This window comes from Mastomys coucha, unplaced genomic scaffold (genome assembly GCF_008632895.1).
Source record: "Mastomys coucha isolate ucsf_1 unplaced genomic scaffold, UCSF_Mcou_1 pScaffold5, whole genome shotgun sequence".
NCBI classification, from domain to species: domain Eukaryota; kingdom Metazoa; phylum Chordata; class Mammalia; order Rodentia; family Muridae; genus Mastomys; species Mastomys coucha.
Genome location: NW_022196911.1, coordinates 45,498,678 through 45,520,568, shown reverse-complemented (window position 1 = coordinate 45,520,568; position 21,891 = coordinate 45,498,678). Strand labels below are relative to the sequence as shown.

Below are 21,891 nucleotides of genomic sequence, written 5' to 3'. Positions count from 1 at the left end.
TCTCATAGACAACAGGCAGCTCTAAGGTGTCATAGACAACAGGCAGCTCTAAGGTGTCATAGACAACAAGCATCTCCTAAGGTCTCATAGACAACAGGCAGCTCTAAGGTCTCATAGACAACAAGCAGCTCTAAGGTACTGCATCATTGTAGTTGTCTATTACTTTGTAGTTGCAGCATAGTCTGTAAGTCATTGCAAAAAAAGAAAATAGAATGTTCATAGCTGAAATCAAATCATAATAGTTTTCAATGCTCTGAAGTTTGGTTTGAAGTGTTTCTTTATTGAACCCATGTAGCATTATGACTGAAACTCACAGGACTTCATTTTGAAATTCTGAAGATAATTCTCCCAGAATATTAATAGTTATAATTTGGTAACTGGCAGCCCATTCAATAAGTTTCAGTAAAATGGTATTTATTAGGCTGCATGATAACAGGAATAAAATAACTTTTGAACTAGTGACAGTGAGTAATTTTTTTTTCCAAGACAGGGTTTCTCTGTATAGCCCTGGCTGACCTGGAACTCACTCTGCAGACCAGGCTGGCCTCAAACTCAGAAATCGGCCTGCCTCTACCTCCCAAGTGCTGGAATTAAAGGCGTGTGCCACCACGGCCCGGCAAGTAATTTTTTTATAAAAAACATACATACATCATCCTAGCTGAAGATTTCATAGCCAGTTTATAAAATGTATATTTGTTTAAATAAGTGAAAACTTAGTGACTACCACTGAAATTTATGACTGACTCATTCTTTATATTTATGGTTTATAAATAAGTAGTCATTGTAAAAGAGCTTTTCTCTAGACTGAAATTTATATAACAGAAATCCCTAGAGTCAATTCTCTTGTCTAATTCAGATAAAAATATCCTTTTCATCATAGCCAAGGCCCAAATTATTCTTATTGTTGAACATAGCTTGTTTTAATTTTTGGTTTTTCTTTCCTTTTAAATTTACTTATTTACTTTTGGGGGTTGTGGATACCATGGCACATACATGTGGTTGGGAAAAAATGAGGAAGTCAGTTCTTTCCTTTTTTTTTTTGGTTTTTCAAGACAGGGTTTCTCTGAGTAGCCCTAGCTATCCTGGAACTCTCTATATAAACCAGGCTGACCTTGAACTCACAGAGATCCACCTGCCTCTGCTCTGCCTCCCAAGTGCTGGTATTAAAGGCATGCAGCACAATAACCAGCTCAGTTCTCTCCTTCAATCCAATGGGTTCCAGAGATCAACTCAAGTTATCAGGTTGGTAACAGGGGCCTTTGTCACTGTCACCTCACCAGCCAAACATGGTGTCCTAATGTTTCAGATGGCCAAGTTCTGTGACAGAGAAAAGCCAGTGAAGACACAGGGACACAAGGCAGAATGACAGGAAGACAGTGGCCAGGAGTAGGGGAGAAGGACTGAGATGAAGGTCCCAATAGAGAAGGCTGATAGGAAGCTTTATGGCTTTCTGTTGCTGTCACAAAGCACCTTAGAGAATCAGATATTACAGATAAAGAGGGGAAGTAGTGGCTCAGGATATAAACTATTTGTTGTGCAGGCATAAGATTCAATCCCCAGTACACACATGAAAAAGCTGGAGTTAGAAGCTTTATTTCATGCAGACAAAACACCCATACACACACATAGAATAAAATGATAAAATGTAAAATAAAAAAGCAGACATCTAGCCAGGCAGTGGTGGCGCATGCCTTTAATCCCAGCACTTGGTAGGCAGAGGCAGGCAGATTCTGAATTCATGGCCAGCCTGGTCTACAGAGTGAGTTCCAAGACAGCCAGGGCTATACAGAGAAACCCTGTCTCAAAAAAGGAAAAAAAAAAAAAATAGCAGACATCTGAGGACCAGCACCTGAGGTTGACCTCTGGCATGTACACATATTTGTGCATCCACACACACGGTCTCACACAAACACACCTACCTGTATAAAAGAAAAAGAAAAGCTTTGGCTCACAGGTTTCTGAGGTTTCAATCATAAGTGGTCCTTTTGCTTTGTACCTGGAACAAGGCAGCATATGCTGTAGGAAGCATGTGATAGAATAAAAACTGCTGACTTCCTGGACAGAAAGTAAGAAAGAGGAAAAGGCAAAGGTCATGCACGCACCTTCAGAGCACACCTCCAGTGGCCGAGTGACCTCTTAACTGGTCTCACTTGTAACGCACCAAGCCAGGAAGCAAGTTGACCATGTGGGCCTTTGGGGAGACAAGTAGGCCAAGAAGAGGCATTTGCCATGGTAGCAGAAAGGAAGCTCCCTGAGGGCCCCTGCTCCAGGGTAGGTGCCAAGTGGAGGGAGCCTAGCGACAGAAAGGCAGGAGAGCTGGGCTGAGGTGAGTGAGGGTGTCTGTGAGCAGCTCCCTGACATGCCAGTCTCTTGCAGTGAGTTCTATGAGCCTGAGGCCTTAATGATGGAGGAGGAAGGAATGGTGATTGTGGGTCTGCTGGTGGGACTCAACGTTCTGGATGCCAATCTCTGCTTGAAGGGAGAAGACTTGGATTCTCAGGTAACGTGGAATTTAGGCTTTAGTGGAATGAACCAGATCAGCAATTGTTTGCTTGAACTCAGCCATCTCTACATCTTGATTGGATGTAATTTTCTGTAATGATCTCCATCTGTTGCAAAGAGACGTTCTTGATGGGGAGAGGACCACACTTACCTGTTAGTGTTCAGATCAGTATTAAGAATGTAGTCAGAGATTATGCTGGTCTAGTGGTGGTTGTAGTGGTGGACCTCTCCAAGATCCGTGCCTTCACTAGCTCTGGGTAGATGGCTATGCTTCCAGCACCAGACATGGTTTCCCTCTTGTTGGTCTGCAGTTCGGTGAGAGAGCTGTTTACTGCCAAAGGATCTGTGCCACTCCTGGACCCTTAGTCTATGATGCCATGCTGGTCATTGTTTGGTTCATGTCAGCCTTTCTTTTAGAATCCAGGATCACATGCCCAGTGGCACCACCTACAAGGGGCTAGGCCTTCCCATATCAATCATCAATCAAGAACATGCCTCATAGGTTCCCTACAGAAGCATTTCCCAGTTGTTCCCTCTTCTGAGATGATTCTTGCTCGTGTCACATTGATAAAACAAACAAACAAACAAACAAACAGACGAGACAGGTGCAAAGTGTCAGATAAGTAAGACTGTCTTTTAGTCTAGAAGTCTCTCTAGGCTAGTCTAGTGTTCTCTCTCCCTCTCCTGTCTTAAAATTACTTAGTACATCCAAACCTTTAATGCTTTATAAGTGCCACAATCCTCCTTTGGATGCACACACAGTTGTGGAGTAACCATGCTGAATTTCAAGGCTTACACTGTTTGTGGGGATGAGCACTGCCACGTTTGATCTAAGCCTGTGCCCTCTATTTCAATCAGGTTGGCGTGATTGACTTCTCCCTCTATCTGAAGGACGTGCAAGATCTTGACAGCAGCAGAGAGTGAGTAGTGAGCTGCTCGCAGCCCCTCACGAGCTGGTGACACAGGCCTGGGTTTGCTTTGTCGAGTTAGTTTAGTTACAGAGGTGAGCCTGGTGGCATCCTCTCTGTTTCAGGAGTTGAGCTCAGAGTAGAGCATGTATGTGAAAGTTCCCCTTTATACCATCTCCTTTACCCATCACAGCCCACTCCCCTCACCACAGGAAGTGGCTCTGGTCACTTCCTTCTAAGCCATGTGTTGTGTGTGTGTGTGGTGTAGCACATGGGTGGATGCATATTCCACAGCACACATATGGAGGTCAGAGGACAATTGTAGAGCCGGTTCTCTCTGACCACCTTTATGTGGGTTCTGGGAATTATACTCAGGTCATCAGGCCTGCGTGGCAAGTACTCCCACTGAACCATTGCATGAAACTCCAGTTTTATTTTTTTTATTTATTTTATTGACTGCCCAAAACATCTTGAGATTTTCTACCAATAAGGGGATAACTGAAGGACACCTCTAGTGGTCGTGTGCTATGCAGACATACAGGACTAAATCTGAGCTACTTGTATAGAAGACTAGGAGAAATGCACAAAGGAAGACAGTCAATAAGCCATCACTATAGGTTACCTCAAAGAACAACATCAAGAAAAGAAAAAGGCAAAAGGTAAAAGAAGCAAAAGGATAGCAACTGAAAAACAAACTCCAACCCAGCACATGTGGCATGAAACAGTGTGGGATGGCCCCATTTATGTGAGCTACATACATAAAGGTATGTGTTAAGGAGTGATAGGAAGGTCAGTGAGATGGCTCCTTGCAGAACAGTGCCTACACACACATGCACACACCCACACACATGCGCGCGCGCACACACACACGCACACCCCACTTACAGAGAGGTGGCTCAGTGGTTAAGTTGCTGTTCTTATAGAGAGCACACATCAGGTGGCTCACAGCTGTTTGTAGCTCCAGTCCCTCGAAATCTGAATTCTCTCTGTCTTCCCCAGGTATTTGCATATGGTGTGGATACTGACAAACAGGAAAATACATACACGCAAAAATTTTAAATGATTGGAATTTTTAAAAAAAGAAATCAATCAGAGGGAAAGCCCAACTGTGAAATGTTGAGGGCTTTTTCACTCTAACTTCCCTGACCAGTAGATTGTTCTACTGCATTCTGAAAGTCTTTGTTTCCTTGAGAGCATATCCCCTTACCTTCAGTACAATAAGACCCAGAGCCGTGTGTATGGCAGGCAGGTGTTTTTACTAGGCACAGATGCCCATGGCTTTCTGTCCTCCCCACAGAGGCCCAGGCAGTCAGGGTGGCCTGTCCCCAAGCCTTGCTTCTGTGTCAGGCAAGCCATGCTCTTTAGGGTGGCTCTGCAGTCTCTCCGTGTCTGAAGGTCGAGGATAGCTATACACAGGCTATATACGGTTTGACATGAGTTTAAGATTTTCTCTTTGTGTGCTCTTCTCACAGGCATGAAAGAATTACCGACGTCCTTGATCAGAAAAATTATGTGGAGGAGCTTAACCGGCACTTAAGGTAAGACTCGATCCTCATCAGTGCCAGTTGTTCTGAGTGTGCGTGCTTTGCAGGGGTCTCCTGTTTTAACTGTCGTGATTACATTTTGTCTAAATGGAGAGACAAGTTGTAACCATTCAAGCCACATTTGTATGTCCATCCTCAAAGAGGACTTCTCCCTGATGAACAGCTTTGAGAAGGCCTTGGGCTTTGTTTTGTGCTGTTGTACAGCATAAATACACAGAACCTGGAGCTACCCTACTCCACAGCCTTGGGAAAGGGAACAAATGAAATAATGTGAGAAATGAAGGAAGAGACTAGCAGTGGTTCTCAACCTTCCTAACGCTGCGACCTTTAATATAACAGTTCTTCATGCAGTGCTGACCCCCAGCCATAAAATTATTTCATTGCTACTTGATGACTATAATTTTGCTACTGTTATTAATCATATTGTAAATGTTTTTGGAGATAGTTTGCCAAAGAGGTTGTGACCCACAGGTTGAGAACCACTGAGCTAGAGTGCGAGCTCAGCAGTTAAGAAGGTATACTGTGCTTCCAGAGTTCTGTTCCCAGTACTGCCTGCAACTCCAGCTCCAGAGGGAGCTAACATCGATGGTCTCCATGGGCACCTGCCCACACACACATGTGAATAGAGAGGTGTGTGTGTGTGTGTGTATTAAACAGGGTGTGAATAGGTAGTCCTTGGCTGGTGTGGAGCCTGGAACCACCAGCCTTTGCTTCTCCAGTCTTGGGGTTAAAGGTGTGAGCCACAAGCCTGGCTTAAAATGAAGTCTTAAATTTAGGGGTGGGGGAGGAAGTCTGGGGTTGTGATTCAGAGAAGCCCTAAATTTCAGCTGCATCACCAGAAAAAAAAAAAAGTTGAGTGAGGGATGACATGTGCATGTACTCGAGGTCCTTAATGTAAATGCTTATGCTTGATCATGAACATTGACAATGAAGTGGTCTACCTCTCCGGTGGGGGGAGACTGCGTTAGTGCTTAAGTGATTTAAAATGCTTTCAGCAAAGATGACTTGACATCAAGTCCAGAAACTTAAGTTCCTGCTCTTGTCAGGGTTTGTCGCTGTCTTCAACCTACTGTTACCTGTGTACAGACTCTTTACAGTCTCAATTTTTTTTTTCAGTATAAAAAAGTAGTTTAAAATAGTACAGAAGTGGCTAAAGGAATGGCTAAGTGGTTGAGAGCATTGTTGCTCTTGCAGAGCACCTATGTGGTAGCCCATAACCCAGTTCCAGGGGATCTAACACTCTCTTCTATTTTAAAAGGCCTAATATGAATGTCAATATATTTTTGATTCTCATCATCCATTATAGTGGAGGGAAACTATTTTCTTTATAGCTGAATAGCTAGCTATATTAATAGATTATTTGGAGGGTAAGGTTTATTGACAATAGTTTTTTGTTGTTATTTTGGGGTTTTATGTCAGGGTCTCTCTACATAGCCCTGGCTCTCCTGGCACTCACTGTGTAGACCAGACTGGTCTGGAGCTCACAGGGACCCTGTTTCTGCCTCTTGAGTGCTGAGTGAGTGATGTCAGCACATCAGACTGACAATATTGTAATACTCATACACATTGAGAGTTCGTACCTCCAAGTTATGAACAGCTCTCAACCTTTCCCTTCATGCAGGAAGTCAGGACTATCCCTTCTTTCACCATTGGGGAAGCAGTCTACTGTTTTAAGTTTCTTATGACCCCTGTATTTATTCTCTACAGCTGCACAGTTGGGGATCTTCAGACCAAGATAGATGGCCTGGAAAAGACAAACTCAAAGCTTCAAGAAGAGGTTTGTAACTTTAACTTAAACAAAAGAGTGACCCAAAGTTAAGAGAAGTGGTGTAATCTGGGCCTGTCATCCCAGCTCCTTGGGAGGCTGACCCAAGAAGATTCCAAGTTCAAAGCTGCCTGGGCTAGAGAATGAGTTCAAAACCAGCTGAACAACTTAAGGAGACCCTGTCTCAAAAAGTAAAGAGTGCTCCATGACAGAGTGCTTGCCGAGTATGCGCAAGGCCCTAGGTTCCATACATTGTACAAGAAGGCAAAAAAGAGAAAGAGATGGGATAGTTGGTACATCTGACCATAGCATCTCACTGGGAGGAAGGGGAGCACACCTCCTGTGAAACTACACAGGAGACAGAGCATCTATCTGTGTTCCACCTGTAGGGAGGGCTTCCTGTGGGACACTGAGGCTGATCTTGAGGCAGATCCCAGCAAGCTCGGTTTTATAACCCTGGACAATGTGCCATTGGGTGGATGTGAAGTGGGAGTTCTCTTCTCTACCCATCTCTACTGTAGTGTCCCATGCTTCCCTTCTGCCCCAGAGAACACAGACTACCTACCGCAGAGGCACCCCAGCCCACCCCTTCTGCTTTGACCTCTCAGGAGCACAGATCCAGTCTCCCCACAGTGTGGTCTTTCTCTGCTTTCTCACTAGGAAGAGAGAGAGACTGAAAGGACAGGAAGAAGGAGGGCTGAGGCTGAGGAAGAAGGCTTGCTGCCCGCTGCCCGGCAATCTCCCTGCTGGATACATCTTGTCTCCTGTTAGCAGGAGGGGGGTTGCTCAGCCTTGAAACTTTCCACAGGTAGTAGGAAGGAGGAGAGCTTTGAGAAGGGGCTTAAGAAAGAACATCCCCAAGTGTGGAGGCAGGATGCAGCAGGCTAGGAGGGTCTGTAAGTGAAGGACCCACAGAGGTTCACTGTAGGCAGCTCTCCTTAGGGACTTTCCTGGGAGAGGCTCAGGACTTCATGAGCTGAAGGATACACAGAGACAGTGTTCCCAGGGGAGTGTCACATGAGGTGCCACTGCAGTTAAGCCACATAAGAGCACTCTACCCTTGTTTGGTAGGCAGGCCTTGAAGCCTCTCAGAGATAGGTAGGTCTTTAAGCCTCATTCTCATGTCTCCAAATTGGGTGATACATAGGATTTATAATTTTGTTATGGAAATTAAGTCAGCTTATTGTGGTAAAAATGCTCATGAAGCAGAACTGTGGGAGGAGCAGGAGGCTCGGGTCACTTCAGAACCAGGCACTGCTCCCAGGCAGGTGGCATGCTTCAGCTGGAGCTCTGACTGTGCTCTTGAAACTCAGCGGCTGTAGAAGACCTGCTGTGGAGAAACCTCCACAGAGGAGTGGGAAGTAGCTGATGGCCGTCACCTGCTTCTTCCCTTTGACAACTAGTACCTCCAGGGCCTCAGGCTGCCTTTCTTAGGCACAGCAGTTGTTGAGAAATGTCATTCTGGGGTCTTAGGAGAACTCTTAAGGGTTTTAGAGGGCAGTTCAGCGTCTCAAGATCCCTCCACTGAGGAAAAAACAAACAGATGGCTTGTTCCTCGCTCCTCCTCTTCTGCAAGCTGGAGCCTGGAGCTGGAATAAGGACAGGTCTGGTGCCTGTGTTGTCCCATCTCCTTTGCCTCCCATGATATTTGCCTACTAGACACATTCATGAATGAATCCAACTGTTCTTCACTTCAGCCATGATGACACATCTCAGGGGAGGAAGGGCTCCTCTGGGGCCTATTTCTGATGACTTAAGTTTGATTCCTTCCTCCAAAATCTTTAATCTCCCTTGACAATAAAATATATTTCCACTTATCAAGAAACTGAACATGAGAGCTGGGGAGATGGCTCAGTGGGAAGGTGCTTGCTCCATAGCATGAGGAACTGAGGTGGCATCTCCAGCCCCTGAGTCAAAGCCCCACATGATTGCACATGCCTGGAACCCCAGTACTGGGAAGCAGAGGCAGACAGGTCTATGGGCTTGCCAGGCCAGCAAGCCTAGCCAGAAGAGCACACTCCAGGTTCAGTGAGAGACCCCGCCTCAAAAACTAAAGTGGAACAATGGAGAGGACCTCACTGTCAGTCTCTGCCATCCACGTGTGCATGCACAGCGAGGGTTTGTATATACATGCAATGACAGACGGGGCTGGGAGTGGTAGCACGCTGTGCTCATCTCAGTTCTTGGAAGGCAGAGGCAAGTGTGGTTATGTGAGTTCCAGGCCAACCAATAGCTACACAGAGAGACCCCATCCCAAGAAACATGCTGAGATCCCTTTGCCTCTCATAGCATTAATAGTCCTCAGTTTACACATTTGGGGCCTGCTTGATTTTTTTAAATTACCAATGAAAGTGTACCATACAACATGTTCCCCTGTTGGTATAATAATTTCTCAAGTCATTAAAAGCTATCCTAAATATTTGAGAAATGGCAGATTTCTGTTTGGTGTTTCTGTAGTAGTGGATAATTTGTATGTGTATGTATAAATTTTCACTCACGTGAAGCATGAAGTAACTGATTTTGCAATGTGGGAAAAATATGGAGGGGTACAGAAAGCCATGATGGGGCAGTGGCAACAGGCTTCACTGCGCCGATGGCGCTGGGAGTTTGAACCATACATTTCCTACTTAAAGCAAGGAAATAAGATACCAGATGTTAAGGCGCATCATAAATTGTGCAGAAGTGAGTAAATGTCAGTTCTTAACATGGGCGGCAAGATTAACTTTGATGTTTAAAAAAAATGTAAGAAATCTTTCTTAATCAGCTTTCAGCTGCAACAGACCGAATTTGTTCCCTACAAGAAGAACAGCAGCAGCTGAGAGAACAGAATGAATTAATTCGAGAAAGAAGCGAGAAGAGCGTGGAGGTGAGAGGCTGACCTGACAACAACCCGGTGATCTTTCTCTCTCTCTCTCTCTCTCTCTCTCTCTCTCTCTCTCTCTCTCTCTCTCTCTCTCTCTCTCTCTCTCTCCCTCTCTCTCTCGTTCTCTCTCTCTCTCTCTCTCACACACACACACATCATTAGCTTCAAGCTTGTAGCTGACCCTTGGCATTGTGGGGGAAAGCTTCAGGGTCCCCCTAAGAATATTGAGTGTCTTGTATAAAATGTCATCACAGTCACAGATCACCTGCACATGTCTTTCGGGATGCTTTAAACCTCTCTAGCTGACCTGTGGAAATGGTGGCCATTCCGGCTTTTCTGGGGAGGAAGGACTGAGCCTGTGCTGTGCAAAGGAGTCGCTTCCACTGTTCCCGCTGCCTGGTCGCTGAGCCTCCAAAGAGCAAGGCCAGCTGTGATTTAACTGCCCCAGTCTCCAGAGTATAGACAAGGTGTCTTGTATGACCAGAAAGTACCTCTTACTGCTGTCCCTACACGTGTTACTCACATGCCATGTGGATCACTTAACAACTCCTCAGACTTTGTACTCCAGGGTTCCAGTTTGTTGTTTGAACTTTGGCTCAGTGCTAAGTGGATTGTCATTCTGTCCCTGGCTCCATGGCTGAGCATAGCATTCCTTCTCTTGCACTGGTTTAGCACTTTGTTCCTCCTACACTGCAGATGCCCTGGCATCTGTAAGGTATGAGGTTGCAGCTCTGCCTCACCTGGTGGCTTATGGGTAGAGATCAGGTCTGAGTCACCGCAGGGCTAGGTGAGAATGGCAGTAAATGCAGTGTGATGGATTGAATGGGAGCCTTTCCCACCAGGAATTGTTGTCCTGTTGTAAAGAAAATTAACTAAACTGTTACACCGTTTTTAACTCTTTATAAAACTCTGTTGGGTTATCCACGTGTGGTAGCTCACCCATAAGTGGTTGGGAGCACTGACTGCTCTTCTAAAGGCCCTGAGTTCAGGTCCTGGCAACCACATGGTGGCTCACAACCATCCCTAACAAGATCTGACACCCTCTTCTGGAGTGTCTGAAGACAGCTACAGTGTACTTACATATAATAAATAAATAAATCTTTAAAACAAAAAAAAAGAGGCAGAAGCAGGAGGATCACAAGTTCAAGTCCTGCCTGTGGTACATAGTGAGACACTGTTGCACAGTCATACAAAATGTATTGGCTGGCATCCTTTGTCTTTCAGGTTGTTACATCTTTAAAACCCATCATGTTTAAAGGGTAGGAAATTATCCTTTTGTTGGGTTAAGGATTGTAACATTGTTTGAAATGTATTGTCGCAAGTTCACTTTCCAACAGTGAGTCTTTGTTCTTGGTATTCTTGTTGATTCAGATAACAAAACAGGACACCAAAGTTGAACTGGAGACTTATAAGCAGACCCGGCAGGGCCTGGATGAAATGTACAGCGATGTGTGGAAACAGCTGAAGGAGGAGAAGAAAGTCCGACTGGTGAGACCCAGGGCCTTAGGAAGAATCTGTCATCTGCCTTCCAGATGACACCTGTCTGCACTCCACATGCATGCCCACACCTGCTGCCACTCCTAGAAAGCCAGAAAGTGCCCTTTTTAGCTCATGCATGTCTACCCTGCAGTTCTGTGTCATCATTTGTATTTGTTCCCATTGTCTGAGTCTTTGCTAGCGGCTGCTATGAGAGCAGTTCTGGCTCCACGGTCACAAGCTCAGGCTCAGGCTCACTTGTTTCCACACTGTGCGTTGGTAGCTGCAGTTCCTTTTTGAACATAGTTGTCCTGTGTGCTTTCTTGTCTTGTCTTCCTGGAATCCATATGGGACACTGTGTCCTGAGGTACCCAGGACAGAAGAGCCATTTCAGAATGGTGGTACCTGTCCTGTGATAAAGTCCAAAGTGTTCAGAAACTGTGTCTTTTTTTGTTGTTGTTTGTTTTTTTTTTTCGAGACAGGGTTTCTCTGTGTAGCCCTGGCTGTCCTGGAACTCACTCTGTAGACCAGGCTGGCCTCGAACTCAGAAATCTGCCTGCCTCTGCCTCCCAAGTGCTGGGATTAAAGGCATGCACCAACATCGCCCGGCTAGAAACTGTAGTCTTGCTCCCTGAGGTCTCCTAGTACTCAGCCACAAGCTAAGCCATCCTGCAGACCATGAGTTCTGTTTTCTAATTTGAGACAACCTGGCTTCTAGAACTCTAGGCTCATATTGTCAAGTCAGTGTGTATCACCCAACATTGAAGGCCAAATATCTCTGGATTGTCTTGGCCCAGCTTTCAAGTAATGACATGGATACTTTTTTTTAAAGATTTATTTATTTATTTAATGTATGTGAGTACACTGTCACTCTCTTCAGACACACTAGAAGAGGGCACTGGATCCCATTTCAGATGGTTGTGAGCCACCATGTGGTTGCTGGGAATTGAACTCAGGGCCTCCAGAAGAGCAGCAGCCAGTGCTCTTAACTGCTGAGCCATCTCTCCAGCCCCCACATGGAGACTTTATATTAATTATGAAAGCCCAGGCCTTAGCTTAGGCTAGCTCCCAACCAGCTCTTATAACTTAAGTTAACCCATTTGTATTTATTTACATTCCGCCACATGGCTTGTTACCTTCTCAATTTCTACCTGAGTCTGGCTCTTTCCCAGAGTCCTTATGTCTGCTGGAAATCCTGCCTGTTCTCTCTTCCTCTGCTGTAGGCCATCAGCTCTTTATTAAACCAGTCAGAAGGTGTTAGAGAGTTTACAAGATACGATACAACTGTCTATAATCAGATCTCTGCAGTACATAAACCAGTATTTAAATAATACAAAGATAACAATACATGGTACACAAAAAGATCACCCCAACATTGACTTGAGACAGAGCCAGCTTTCACTGCACCATAAGAAAAGGGGGACAAAGAGCCAGCTGTAGTGCTGTACTTTCAATAACTCAGGAGCTGAGGCAGGAGGATTATGAGTTAAGGCCAGCCTAGGTTATACAATTAGACTCTCTCCAAACTGAGAAGAGGGAGAAGAGAGGCAGAAAGGAAACTCGGGGAAGGAAGAGAGGAAAGGAGAAAGGGAGGGAGGGAGGAGAGAATGAATGAATAAATCCCATCAGACCTTCCTCCCCCTTTGCTTCTCCTTGTACTTGTCTTTAAAGGAACTAGAAAAGGAACTGGAGTTACAGATTGGAATGAAGACAGAGATGGAAATCGCCATGAAGTTACTGGAAAAGGACACCCATGAGAAGCAGGACACACTCGTTGCCCTCCGCCAGCAGCTGGAGGAAGTCAAAGCTATTAACTTACAGATGTTTCACAAAGTGCAGGTGAAAGCTGGCCTCGGGTCTGTACTGCTGACACACACACACACTGATGCCTTCCAGTGCTGGCTTCCTCCCTACAGAGTGTGCAGACAAGCCACAGCATCCACATTATTGTAGTGTTTTGGTTTCTTTGTTTGAGACAGGGTCTCATGTGTAGCTGTGACTGCCCTGGAACTCACAACATAGACCAGGCTAGCCTCAAACTCAGGGTTCCACCTGCCTCTGTCTTCTGAATGTTGGGGTTAGAAGTGTGCACTGCTGTGTCTGCTGCATATATTTATTTTTAAAGGTTTTTTGTTTTTTCTTTATTTTAAGATTTATTTATTGCCAAGCAGTGGTGGCGCATGCCTTTAATCCCAGCACTTGGGAGGCAGAGGCAGACAGATTTCTGAGTTGGAGGCCAGCCTGGGATGCACAGAGAAACCCTGTCTCAAAAAAACAAAAAAAAAAAAAGATTTATTTATTATATGTAAGTACATTGTAGCTGTCTTCAGACATACCACAAGAGGGCGTCAGATCTCATTACGGGTGGTTGTGAGCCACCATGTGGTTGCTGGGATTTAAACTCAGGACTTTTGGAAGAGCAGTCAATGCTCTTAACTGCTGAGCCATCCCGCCAGCCCCTTTAAGGTTTATTTTTATGTGTGTATGTACATGTGTGTCTGTGTGAGTGTATGTGCACATGTGTGCAAGGTCCCTCAGATTCCTTAGAGCTGCCCAACACGGGTGCCATGACCTCTGCTTAAACCGTCTGTTTAAAATTTTTACATTTTTTTTTCATGTTTAGCTCATACAGTGGCATAATAGTGTGTGTTAGGGGAAAGTGCTCTAATAATCTACTAGCATGCCTTTGAGCACAGAAGTTTCTCTGTATCAGGGTGAGCCCTTCAGACCTTGCTCTTGGCAGTCACTCAGAGAACTAGGCAGTTTTGCACTTGTGCCTCTGAGAGAAAAGAGGAAAAAGAGCCATCTAGAGCCAGCCAGACATATCCTGTCTCCAAGCGAGATGGAGGCTGTCCACGTTGCCTCTGGTGTGCTCTGTGGGGAGTGTTGATCATTGTAGCTGCAGGGCTCTAGGAACTCCATCTTTTCTGAGCTGCAGCCTGGTGAGAGAGAGAATTTGTCTGTCTATGGTTAGCCCCAAGAGAGCTTCTGGGAAGTCCCATCCAGACCCTGCATCCTTCTCAAAGGCCACAGACGCTGGCTGACGGCAGTAACTCTCCAGCAGCCCATGTGACCCATGAGCTGGAAGCCACCTGTCACATGGGCCCATCACAGCCTGTGAGGAGGAGGTAGAAACAGGACATGCAGTGTAGAGTAGACCAACTTGGAAAAGAGACAAGCACACTGCTGAGCAGGAACTGCCAAGACTACAGCCCGGACAGTGGGCTTTGTTTCTGCTTCTAAAAGGACTTTTGTGTCACACGAGAGCCACCACCATCCTTGGCCACACTCTGAAGGAGTTCGGGGAGTGTGTCCGTCTTGAAGATAAACAGCTTTGATGGCCAGCCTCTTGCTGGTGTCAAGTTTGCCAGTCTGGCATTTGTAATAGGAACCATATTCCTAAGTATTTCTCATAGCAAATTCTTGGCTCATTGGCAGGACTGTCACCTCTGTCGCAAGCTCTGGTCATTTCCCTCCCAAGTTCAGTCACTGCTTTGCATGACCATGTTGGGGTCTCTATTTTATTAATGACTGATCATCCAAAATCCTAGACTTACATAGAGGAAAGTGGGGTCTGATTTCCACTACATGGGGCCACATGTATCCCAGCAAGTGCTCAAACAGTGATCTTTTCTTCCAGTCTGCATGAGCTGAGTTACAGGCATTTATGGCCAGGGTTTAGTTTGTTTGTTTGCTTTGTTCGTTTTTTTTTTTTTTTTAAGATTTATTTGTTTATTATATGTAAGTACACTATAGCTGTCTTCAGACGCACCAGAGGGGGTGTCAGATCTTATTACGGATGGTTGTAAGCCACCACGTGGTCACTGGGACCTGAACTCAGAACCTTCGGAAGAGCAATCAGTGCTCTTAACCGCTGAGCCATCTCTCCAGCCTCTGTTTTTTATTATATATACCTGGCTGGACTGGAACTCTGTGTGTAAACCAGGCTTGCCTCCCAAGTGCTTGGACTGCAGGTATGTACCTCTACACTTGGCCTAGTGTTTAGTGTTCTACATTAAGGGGTCAAGAGCAGTTGCTCATCTAGCCCCTTCCTCTGGATGTGCTGTGTATCTCTCTGCAAACTAGTCGGCCTGGACTCTGCCCTTCTTTCAGAACCTTGCTCAGGCAGCACGGAGCACTGATAGCTGCTGGTACTCTTACCCCGCAGGCACCTCTCCTGGAGTGTTAGCAGTACTGTCACTGCCTTCCAAGTTTGGGTACAGGGTTATACTAACTGCTTTGCTTAACTGGCAAGAACCACCAACTTCCCAGCTTGTCACATCAGCCTGGACGGGGCCAGCCTTTGGCCTTAAGAGCAGCACTCCCATCTTGGCCATTGAGTCTGTCCTCTGATCAGCAGTGCCAACATAAGTATAGGCAGGTAGTAACTGTGGGACCACCCTGGAGGTGAGGAGAGTGGGCAGTCTTGTGGAGCGCATTTCGCCTGTGGCATCCTCATTAACTCTGCAGGGTGCTAGCAAGACTAAAGTGAATTAAGCTGTAGAATACCCAAGTGGCATCAGGGTTGATCATGTAGGAACCACCCCACACTGGAGTGGGAAGTGTTATTGATAATGCTGGTCACCCTCACTCTTGTTACACAGTTTTCTCTGCATTTCCTATGTAGCTCTTTCTTTGAGCTGAACTACACTTAGCGTGCTATTTCTCGTTTTCTTCAGTGATTTCCTTAGTGTAAGCGTCTGTCCAAGAGCGCCATCTGTGTTCGTAGGACTTCCTTCCACAGTAGCCTCTCTATAGCCTGTCCTTTTACAGGGTGTCTTTTGTGACTTCAGAGTGTTGCTTCCTGGTACTGGGTACCTGTTCTGATTAAAACTGGGACACAGTGTGTCTCACAGACATGGCTGCAGAGTTGCCCTGCCTCTGACTGGCTCTTCAGTCCCCAGACAATCTCCTCTCTTCTGAGCCTCCCTTTCTCGATCAGAAACCGAGACTGACAAGGCCTCCCTTGAGAACCTTCAAGGGGTCACATGAACTGGCAGGTATGCCCAGGCTATGAGGATACTAAGGAGCAGAGTTCACACTGACTCCAGCAAGCCAACCCCAGTACCTACCTCTTTGCTCTTCCTCCATTGGCAGAGCTGGGGCCTAGACTTGGTTTGTCTTCCTGGTCTCTAGGGAAGAACAACCATTAATAAAATACTCTTGAGAGTGTTGTAGCATCTGTGTTACTAGTGAGCCCTGTATGTCATACAGAGATGTGGAGAAGTGGGCAGCTTACAACCTCCTCTCCTTGCTTTGGTAGAGTGCAGAGAGCAGTTTACAGCAGAAGAATGAAGCCATCGCATCTTTTGAAGGAAAAACCACTCAGGTGATGTCCAGCATGAAACAAATGGAGGAAAGGTAACCACCTCCCTGGCAGACATGCCATCTCTGGAAGGTTCTGAGCATCCTTGGGCCTAGAGGTAGAGCCCCACTGAGAAGTACAGACAAGTTGGGGTCACCGTTCTTCCTTGGCTCCTTTCTGCCTAAGGAAAAGACTGGGGTAGAGCAGCCTTGATAAGTCAGTCAGTCAGTCAGTCAGCTGAGCATTTGGCCACTCCATCAGAGTGATCTTAGGATCTGGAACTAGACAAAGAATGGATTACCACTGTCACATTCAAATATCAGCTCAGCAGTGGATCAGAATAGAGTGCCAGGGACTAAGAGATGGCTCAGCAATTAAGAGCACTTACTTCTTGCAGAAGACCTCAGTTCATTTCCAGCACCCACATTGGGTGGCTCACAATTCCCAGCATCAGGGCGGGGACTAGAGAGATGGAGCAGCGATTAAGAGTACTGACTGCTCTTTCAGAGGTCCTGAGTTCAATTCCCAGCAGCCACTTGGTGGCTCACAACCATCTGTAATGAGGTCTGATGCCCTCTTATGGCATGCAGATGTACATGCAAACAGAGCACTCATATACATTAAACAAATAAAAATAAACCTTAAAAAAAAAATATAGCATCCCAAACAGACCTTCACAGATGTAGCCAGCTGCTTTTTGAGAGAAGCCAATTCCAAACAAAGGTGCCCTTTTGGATAAATAGTATCAGAGCAATTGATACTTCATCTACAAACAATGACTCTCAACTCTCTAACACGATAGAAGAGCTGCCTCAAAGAAGATAGTATATGTCTTTTAGAAGAAAACAAGAATCTCTGCATGGCCTCTGTCTTAGGGTTTCTTTGGCTGTGAAGAAACACTATGACCATGGCAATTCCTTTCTTTCTTTCTTTTTTTTTTAAATAATTTATTTATTTATTTCATGTATGTGAGTACACTGTCACTGTCTTCAGACACACCAGAAGAGGGCATCGGATCCCATTACAGATGGTTGTGAGCCACCAATGTTGTTGCTGGGAATTGAACTCAGGATCTCTGGAGGAGTAGTCCGTGCTCTTAACCCCTGAGCCGTGTCTCCAGCCTGACCATGGCAATTCTTAAAAAGGAAAACATTTAACTAGGGCTGTCTTACAGGTTCAGAAGTTTAGTCCATTATCAGCCTGGCGGGAAGCATTGTGGCAGGCAGGCACGCACACATAGTGCTGGAGAAGTAGCAGAGAGTTCTACAGCAGGCAGCAGGAAGAGAGAGAGACGTGCTGGGCCTGGCTTGAGCATTTGAAGCCCCAAAGCCCACTCCCAGGAATAAACTTCCTCCAGGAAGGCCACACTTCCTAGTCCCTGCCAGGTAGTGCCACTCCCTAATGACTGAGCACAAATATGTGAGCCTATGGGGACCGTCTCTACTCAAACACCACAACCTGTAAAAGAAACACTGGCTGAATTTAGAATTCTATCAAAGTTCCTTTTCTTTTCTTTTCTTTTCTTTTTTTTTTTTTGTTTTGTTTTTGCTTTTGTTTGTTTGTTTTGAGACAGGGTTTCTCTGTATAGCCCTGGCTGTCCTGGAATTCACTCTGTAGGCCAGGCTAGCCTCGAACTCAGAAATCTGCCGATCTGTGCCTCTCAATCTTTTTTTTGGGGGTAAAGATTTATTTATTATTATGTCAGTACACTGTAGCTGTCTTCAGATGTACCAGAAGAGGGCATCAGATACCATTACAGATGCTTGTGATCCACCATGTGGTTACTGGGATTTGAACTCAAGACCTTCAGAAGAGCAGTCAACGATCTTAACCACTGAGTCATCTCTCCAGCCTGTACTTTTTTTTCTTTCTTTTGGATTTTTGAGACAGGGTTCCTTTGTGTACTCCTGGCTGACCTGGAACTCACTCTGTAGACTAGGTAGGCCTTTAACTCAGATCCACATGCCTCTGCCTCCTGAGTGCTGGGATTAAAGTCTAGTGACACCTTGATACTTTAAACTTTCATCCTATGAAAGGTAGTTAAAAGAATTAAAAGGAATTCTTATGAATTTAGTGGAAATTTGCAGATAATACCCGACAATGAACTTGTATTAGACTATATAAAGAAACCTAGCAAGCCAAACAATCCAACTAGAAACAGATGGAACTGGGGGCATGATGGCTCTGCTGTTAGCGGGGCTTGCCATGGGAGAGCATAAGGACCTGAATTCAGATCCTCAGAACCCATATGAAGCTGTGGCCAGGGCACAGATCTATAAAAATGGAGTGCCTATGGCAGGATAGGGGATGAAGAAAGCCGAGTCCATGGAAGCCTATGGACCAGCAAGCCCTGTGCACACAGTGGCAAATACAGATCTGTCTCAGCAAGGGGAAGACAAGCGCCTCGGATAGTCCTCTAACCTCCACATGTGCATGCCTTTGATACTAGCACTTGGCAGGCAGAGGCAGGAGGATTCCTGAGTTCAAGGCCAGCCTAGTCTGAGTTCCAGACAGCCAGAGATACACAGAGAAACCCTGTCGTGAAAACCAAAAAAAGAAGGAAAAAAACAGCATCCATCCATCGTATAACTGCCCTGGCAAGTGATGAGCTGTGCACAGTGTTGCGCACCTGTGTGTGGTGTACACTGAGGCTAAGGTAGTTTGAAAGCAGTTTCATGAGTTTGAAACCAGTCTGAACTAGGCAGCAACTTCAAGGCATACCTAAGCTACAGAATAAGATGCTGTCTCAAAAGAAAAAGAAAAGAAATGAGGAGGGGAGGGAGGAGGGATGGGGAGAAGGGAGAGTTGCAGCTCAAGTGAAAATTTTTAGTTACTAGAGGTGAACCTTTTCCTTACAAAGATGGAATCAGTGTGTGCTTGGCATTGCCTCCAGGTTACAGCAGGCGGAACGGGCCAGACAGGCAGCAGAAGAGCGGAGCCACAAACTGCAGCAGGAGCTCAGCGGGAGGGTCAGTGCCCTGCAACTCCAGTTGTCCCAGCTGCAGGACCAATGGTGAGGATCTGGGCAGCGCCGGTGCTGGGCCAGCTTAAGAGGACCAGGAGGTGGCTTCCTACCTTCCTTCTTGTCTCCAGCAAGAGCAGGAGATAGCCAGTTCCTCACCTGAGTTCACCCTTGCAAGGCTAGGCTAGCATGAGAGTGTGTCCTGGTTCACAAATGGGAACTGAGCAGGCAGGCTCCAGGAGTCGGCTTGTGTCCTCAGCCCCCTTGGCTGGTGAAGGATGAGTCAGAATCCAGCCAAACTTACCCCTGACCTTGGTCCCTCTCCCCAACCTTTGCTATCTTCCCGTCTACTGAATGTGGGCTGTAAGAACTTCGGTGCTGCTCTGATCCTTGTATTTTCCTCTCACTGGCATCTTAGCCAAGTGTATACCTGGCAGCCCTTAGTCTTTTGGGGGCTCAGGTAGCCATATAGGAGGGGGAGGTGGCAGCGGCATGGTTTCACCCTTTGTAAAAACTTTGATGTCCATGTGGTTATTCAGATGGTTCCCCATATCTTGTATGGTAGATTGTGGATCTTCCATGGAAATCTCCCACTAAAACTAACTGTAGTTCACTTTTGGTGAAACAACAGCTCAGGTCTAGAGAAAGAACTGAAGTCAGAAAAAGAACAAAGACAAGCTCTCCAGAGAGAACTACAGCATGAGAAAGACACTTCTTGTCTGCTCCAGACGGAGCTACAGCAAGTGGAAGGGCTGAAGAAGGTAAGCACTGTGGTGGCCAACACACTGGCTTTCAGCATGGCCTCTCCAAGAGACCCATGAAGGCCAGTCCCTCCCTGCCTCTGTGTGGGAGCAGGGTCTGGGCAATGTTCCACCCCAACAGAGAGTCTGTCCCAAGAGGTGAGTGACCGAGCAAGTGAGTGGTAAGCTTGAGAGTGAGAACAAAGGCAGAGGAGAGGGGAGGCTGGGAAGAACAGATAGAGAAACAGAGGCCTGGGGCAGAGCCAAGGCAGCTACCAAGGAAGCAGGCAGTGCCCTCGCAGCTGGGCTTAGGATCAGCGGCTACATGGAGAGCTGGTGCAGGACAAGTCAACATTTTCAGCAAAAGTCTGTGCATGTGACCTTCTCTCCAGAGGTTAGCGAGCCATTTTTCCCAAAGCTCAAGTCATCCCAGGATGCAGATCCCGTAGTCATCCATGCTCCATCTCCTTCTGGCAGGGGCCAGTCCTCTGGAGTCCCCAGTGTCACTTTCAGGAATGTCCTGGATCCTGTGAGCAAGAGTGGAGTGTCAACCTAGTGACATTCTTGTAATAGGAACAGACCTCTCAGGAAGCTCAGCTGATTGCAGTCCACTAGACTCTGATTTCCTGGCTACCTCCCTGCATCCTGAGCATCAGGCTTCCAGACCCATTGACCCCACCTGGATAACAAAGCCAAGTGTATTCTCAGCACACCATTAAGGGAAGGAAGAGGCTCTAGAGCCAGGCCAGCCCCAGAGAGCAGAGGGGAGGAAACTGGGCATGAAAAGACCTAGAAAGTGTCTGTCATTGAACATACCCACCTCAAAAGCCTTCGGCGTGCATTTGAATTGTTTAAATAATCGCAAACTTGATGAAGCCGTCAGTGAAAAGGCAGACACACGCTCCCCAGGGTCATGCTAACCTTTTCCTTTTAAGACAAGGTCTCACTTTGTTGCTCTTGCTAGCAGGCAACTTGATATGTAGAGCAAACTGGATTTGAGCTCACAGAGATCTGCCTTCTTCTACCTCCCAGGTCAGGATTATAGGTGGGCATGCAGCCCCTTCATCTTTTAGAAACCTTGACATAGACAAATCCAGGGTTCGTGGTTTTTGGGAAGAAAAGAATTCCAGGACTAATCAATACAAAGCAGTTGGAGTTTTATTAGAAATCTTTTTAGAAGCTGGGCGGTGGTGGCGCACACCTTTAATCCCAGCACTTGGGAGGCAGAGGCAGGTGGATTTCTGAGTTTGAGGCCAGCCTGATCTACAGAGTGAGTTCCAGGACAGCCAGAGCTACACAGAGAAACCCTGTCTCAAAAAAAAAAAAAAATCTTTTTAGAAACACTTCTATTACATTTATCGTGTGTGTGTGTGTGTGTGTGTGTGTACATATGTGTGCACACGTGACAGAGGACAGCTTGCAGATATCAGTTTTCTCCTTCCACTAAATGGGAAGTCAAGTTGTCAGACTTGGTGAAAAGTGTCTTAGTCCGCTGCCCAAAGATTTTCTCTTCTTTTTCTCCAAAGGTATTTTAAAATAGACTTTAGAGCTAGGTGGTAGTGGTGGTGGTGGTGGCACACACCTTTAATCCTAGCCTTGTGGGAAGCAGAGGCAGGTAAATCTCTAAATTGGATGCTAACATGTTCTACAAAGTTCAGTTCTAGGACAGCCAGGGCTCTATAAAGAAACCCTGTCTCGCCAGGCGGTGGTGGCGCATGCCTTTAATCCCAGCACTTGGGAGACAGAGGCAGGTGGATTTGAGTTCGAGGCCAGCCTGGTCTATGGAGTGAGTTCCAGGACAGCCAGGGCTATACAGAGAAACCCTG

The 21,891-nt window shown here is 46.2% G+C and overlaps 1 protein-coding gene across 2 annotated transcripts in view; it reads left to right on the top strand.

The window, feature by feature from the left end:
• The window catches only part of Rufy1 (RUN and FYVE domain containing 1), a 42,629-nt gene that overhangs the window by 12,490 nt on the left and 8,248 nt on the right, over positions 1 to 21,891 (top strand). For both annotated transcript variants that reach the window (XM_031351693.1, XM_031351694.1), the window contains exons 5-14: positions 2,377 to 2,500; positions 3,361 to 3,422; positions 4,883 to 4,948; positions 6,662 to 6,731; positions 9,484 to 9,585; positions 10,954 to 11,070; positions 12,730 to 12,897; positions 16,322 to 16,419; positions 19,257 to 19,376; positions 19,957 to 20,086. In XM_031351693.1, coding sequence (XP_031207553.1) covers positions 2,377 to 2,500; positions 3,361 to 3,422; positions 4,883 to 4,948; positions 6,662 to 6,731; positions 9,484 to 9,585; positions 10,954 to 11,070; positions 12,730 to 12,897; positions 16,322 to 16,419; positions 19,257 to 19,376; positions 19,957 to 20,086 — 1,057 coding nt within the window. The remainder of the gene's footprint in view (positions 1 to 2,376; positions 2,501 to 3,360; positions 3,423 to 4,882; positions 4,949 to 6,661; positions 6,732 to 9,483; positions 9,586 to 10,953; positions 11,071 to 12,729; positions 12,898 to 16,321; positions 16,420 to 19,256; positions 19,377 to 19,956; positions 20,087 to 21,891) is intronic.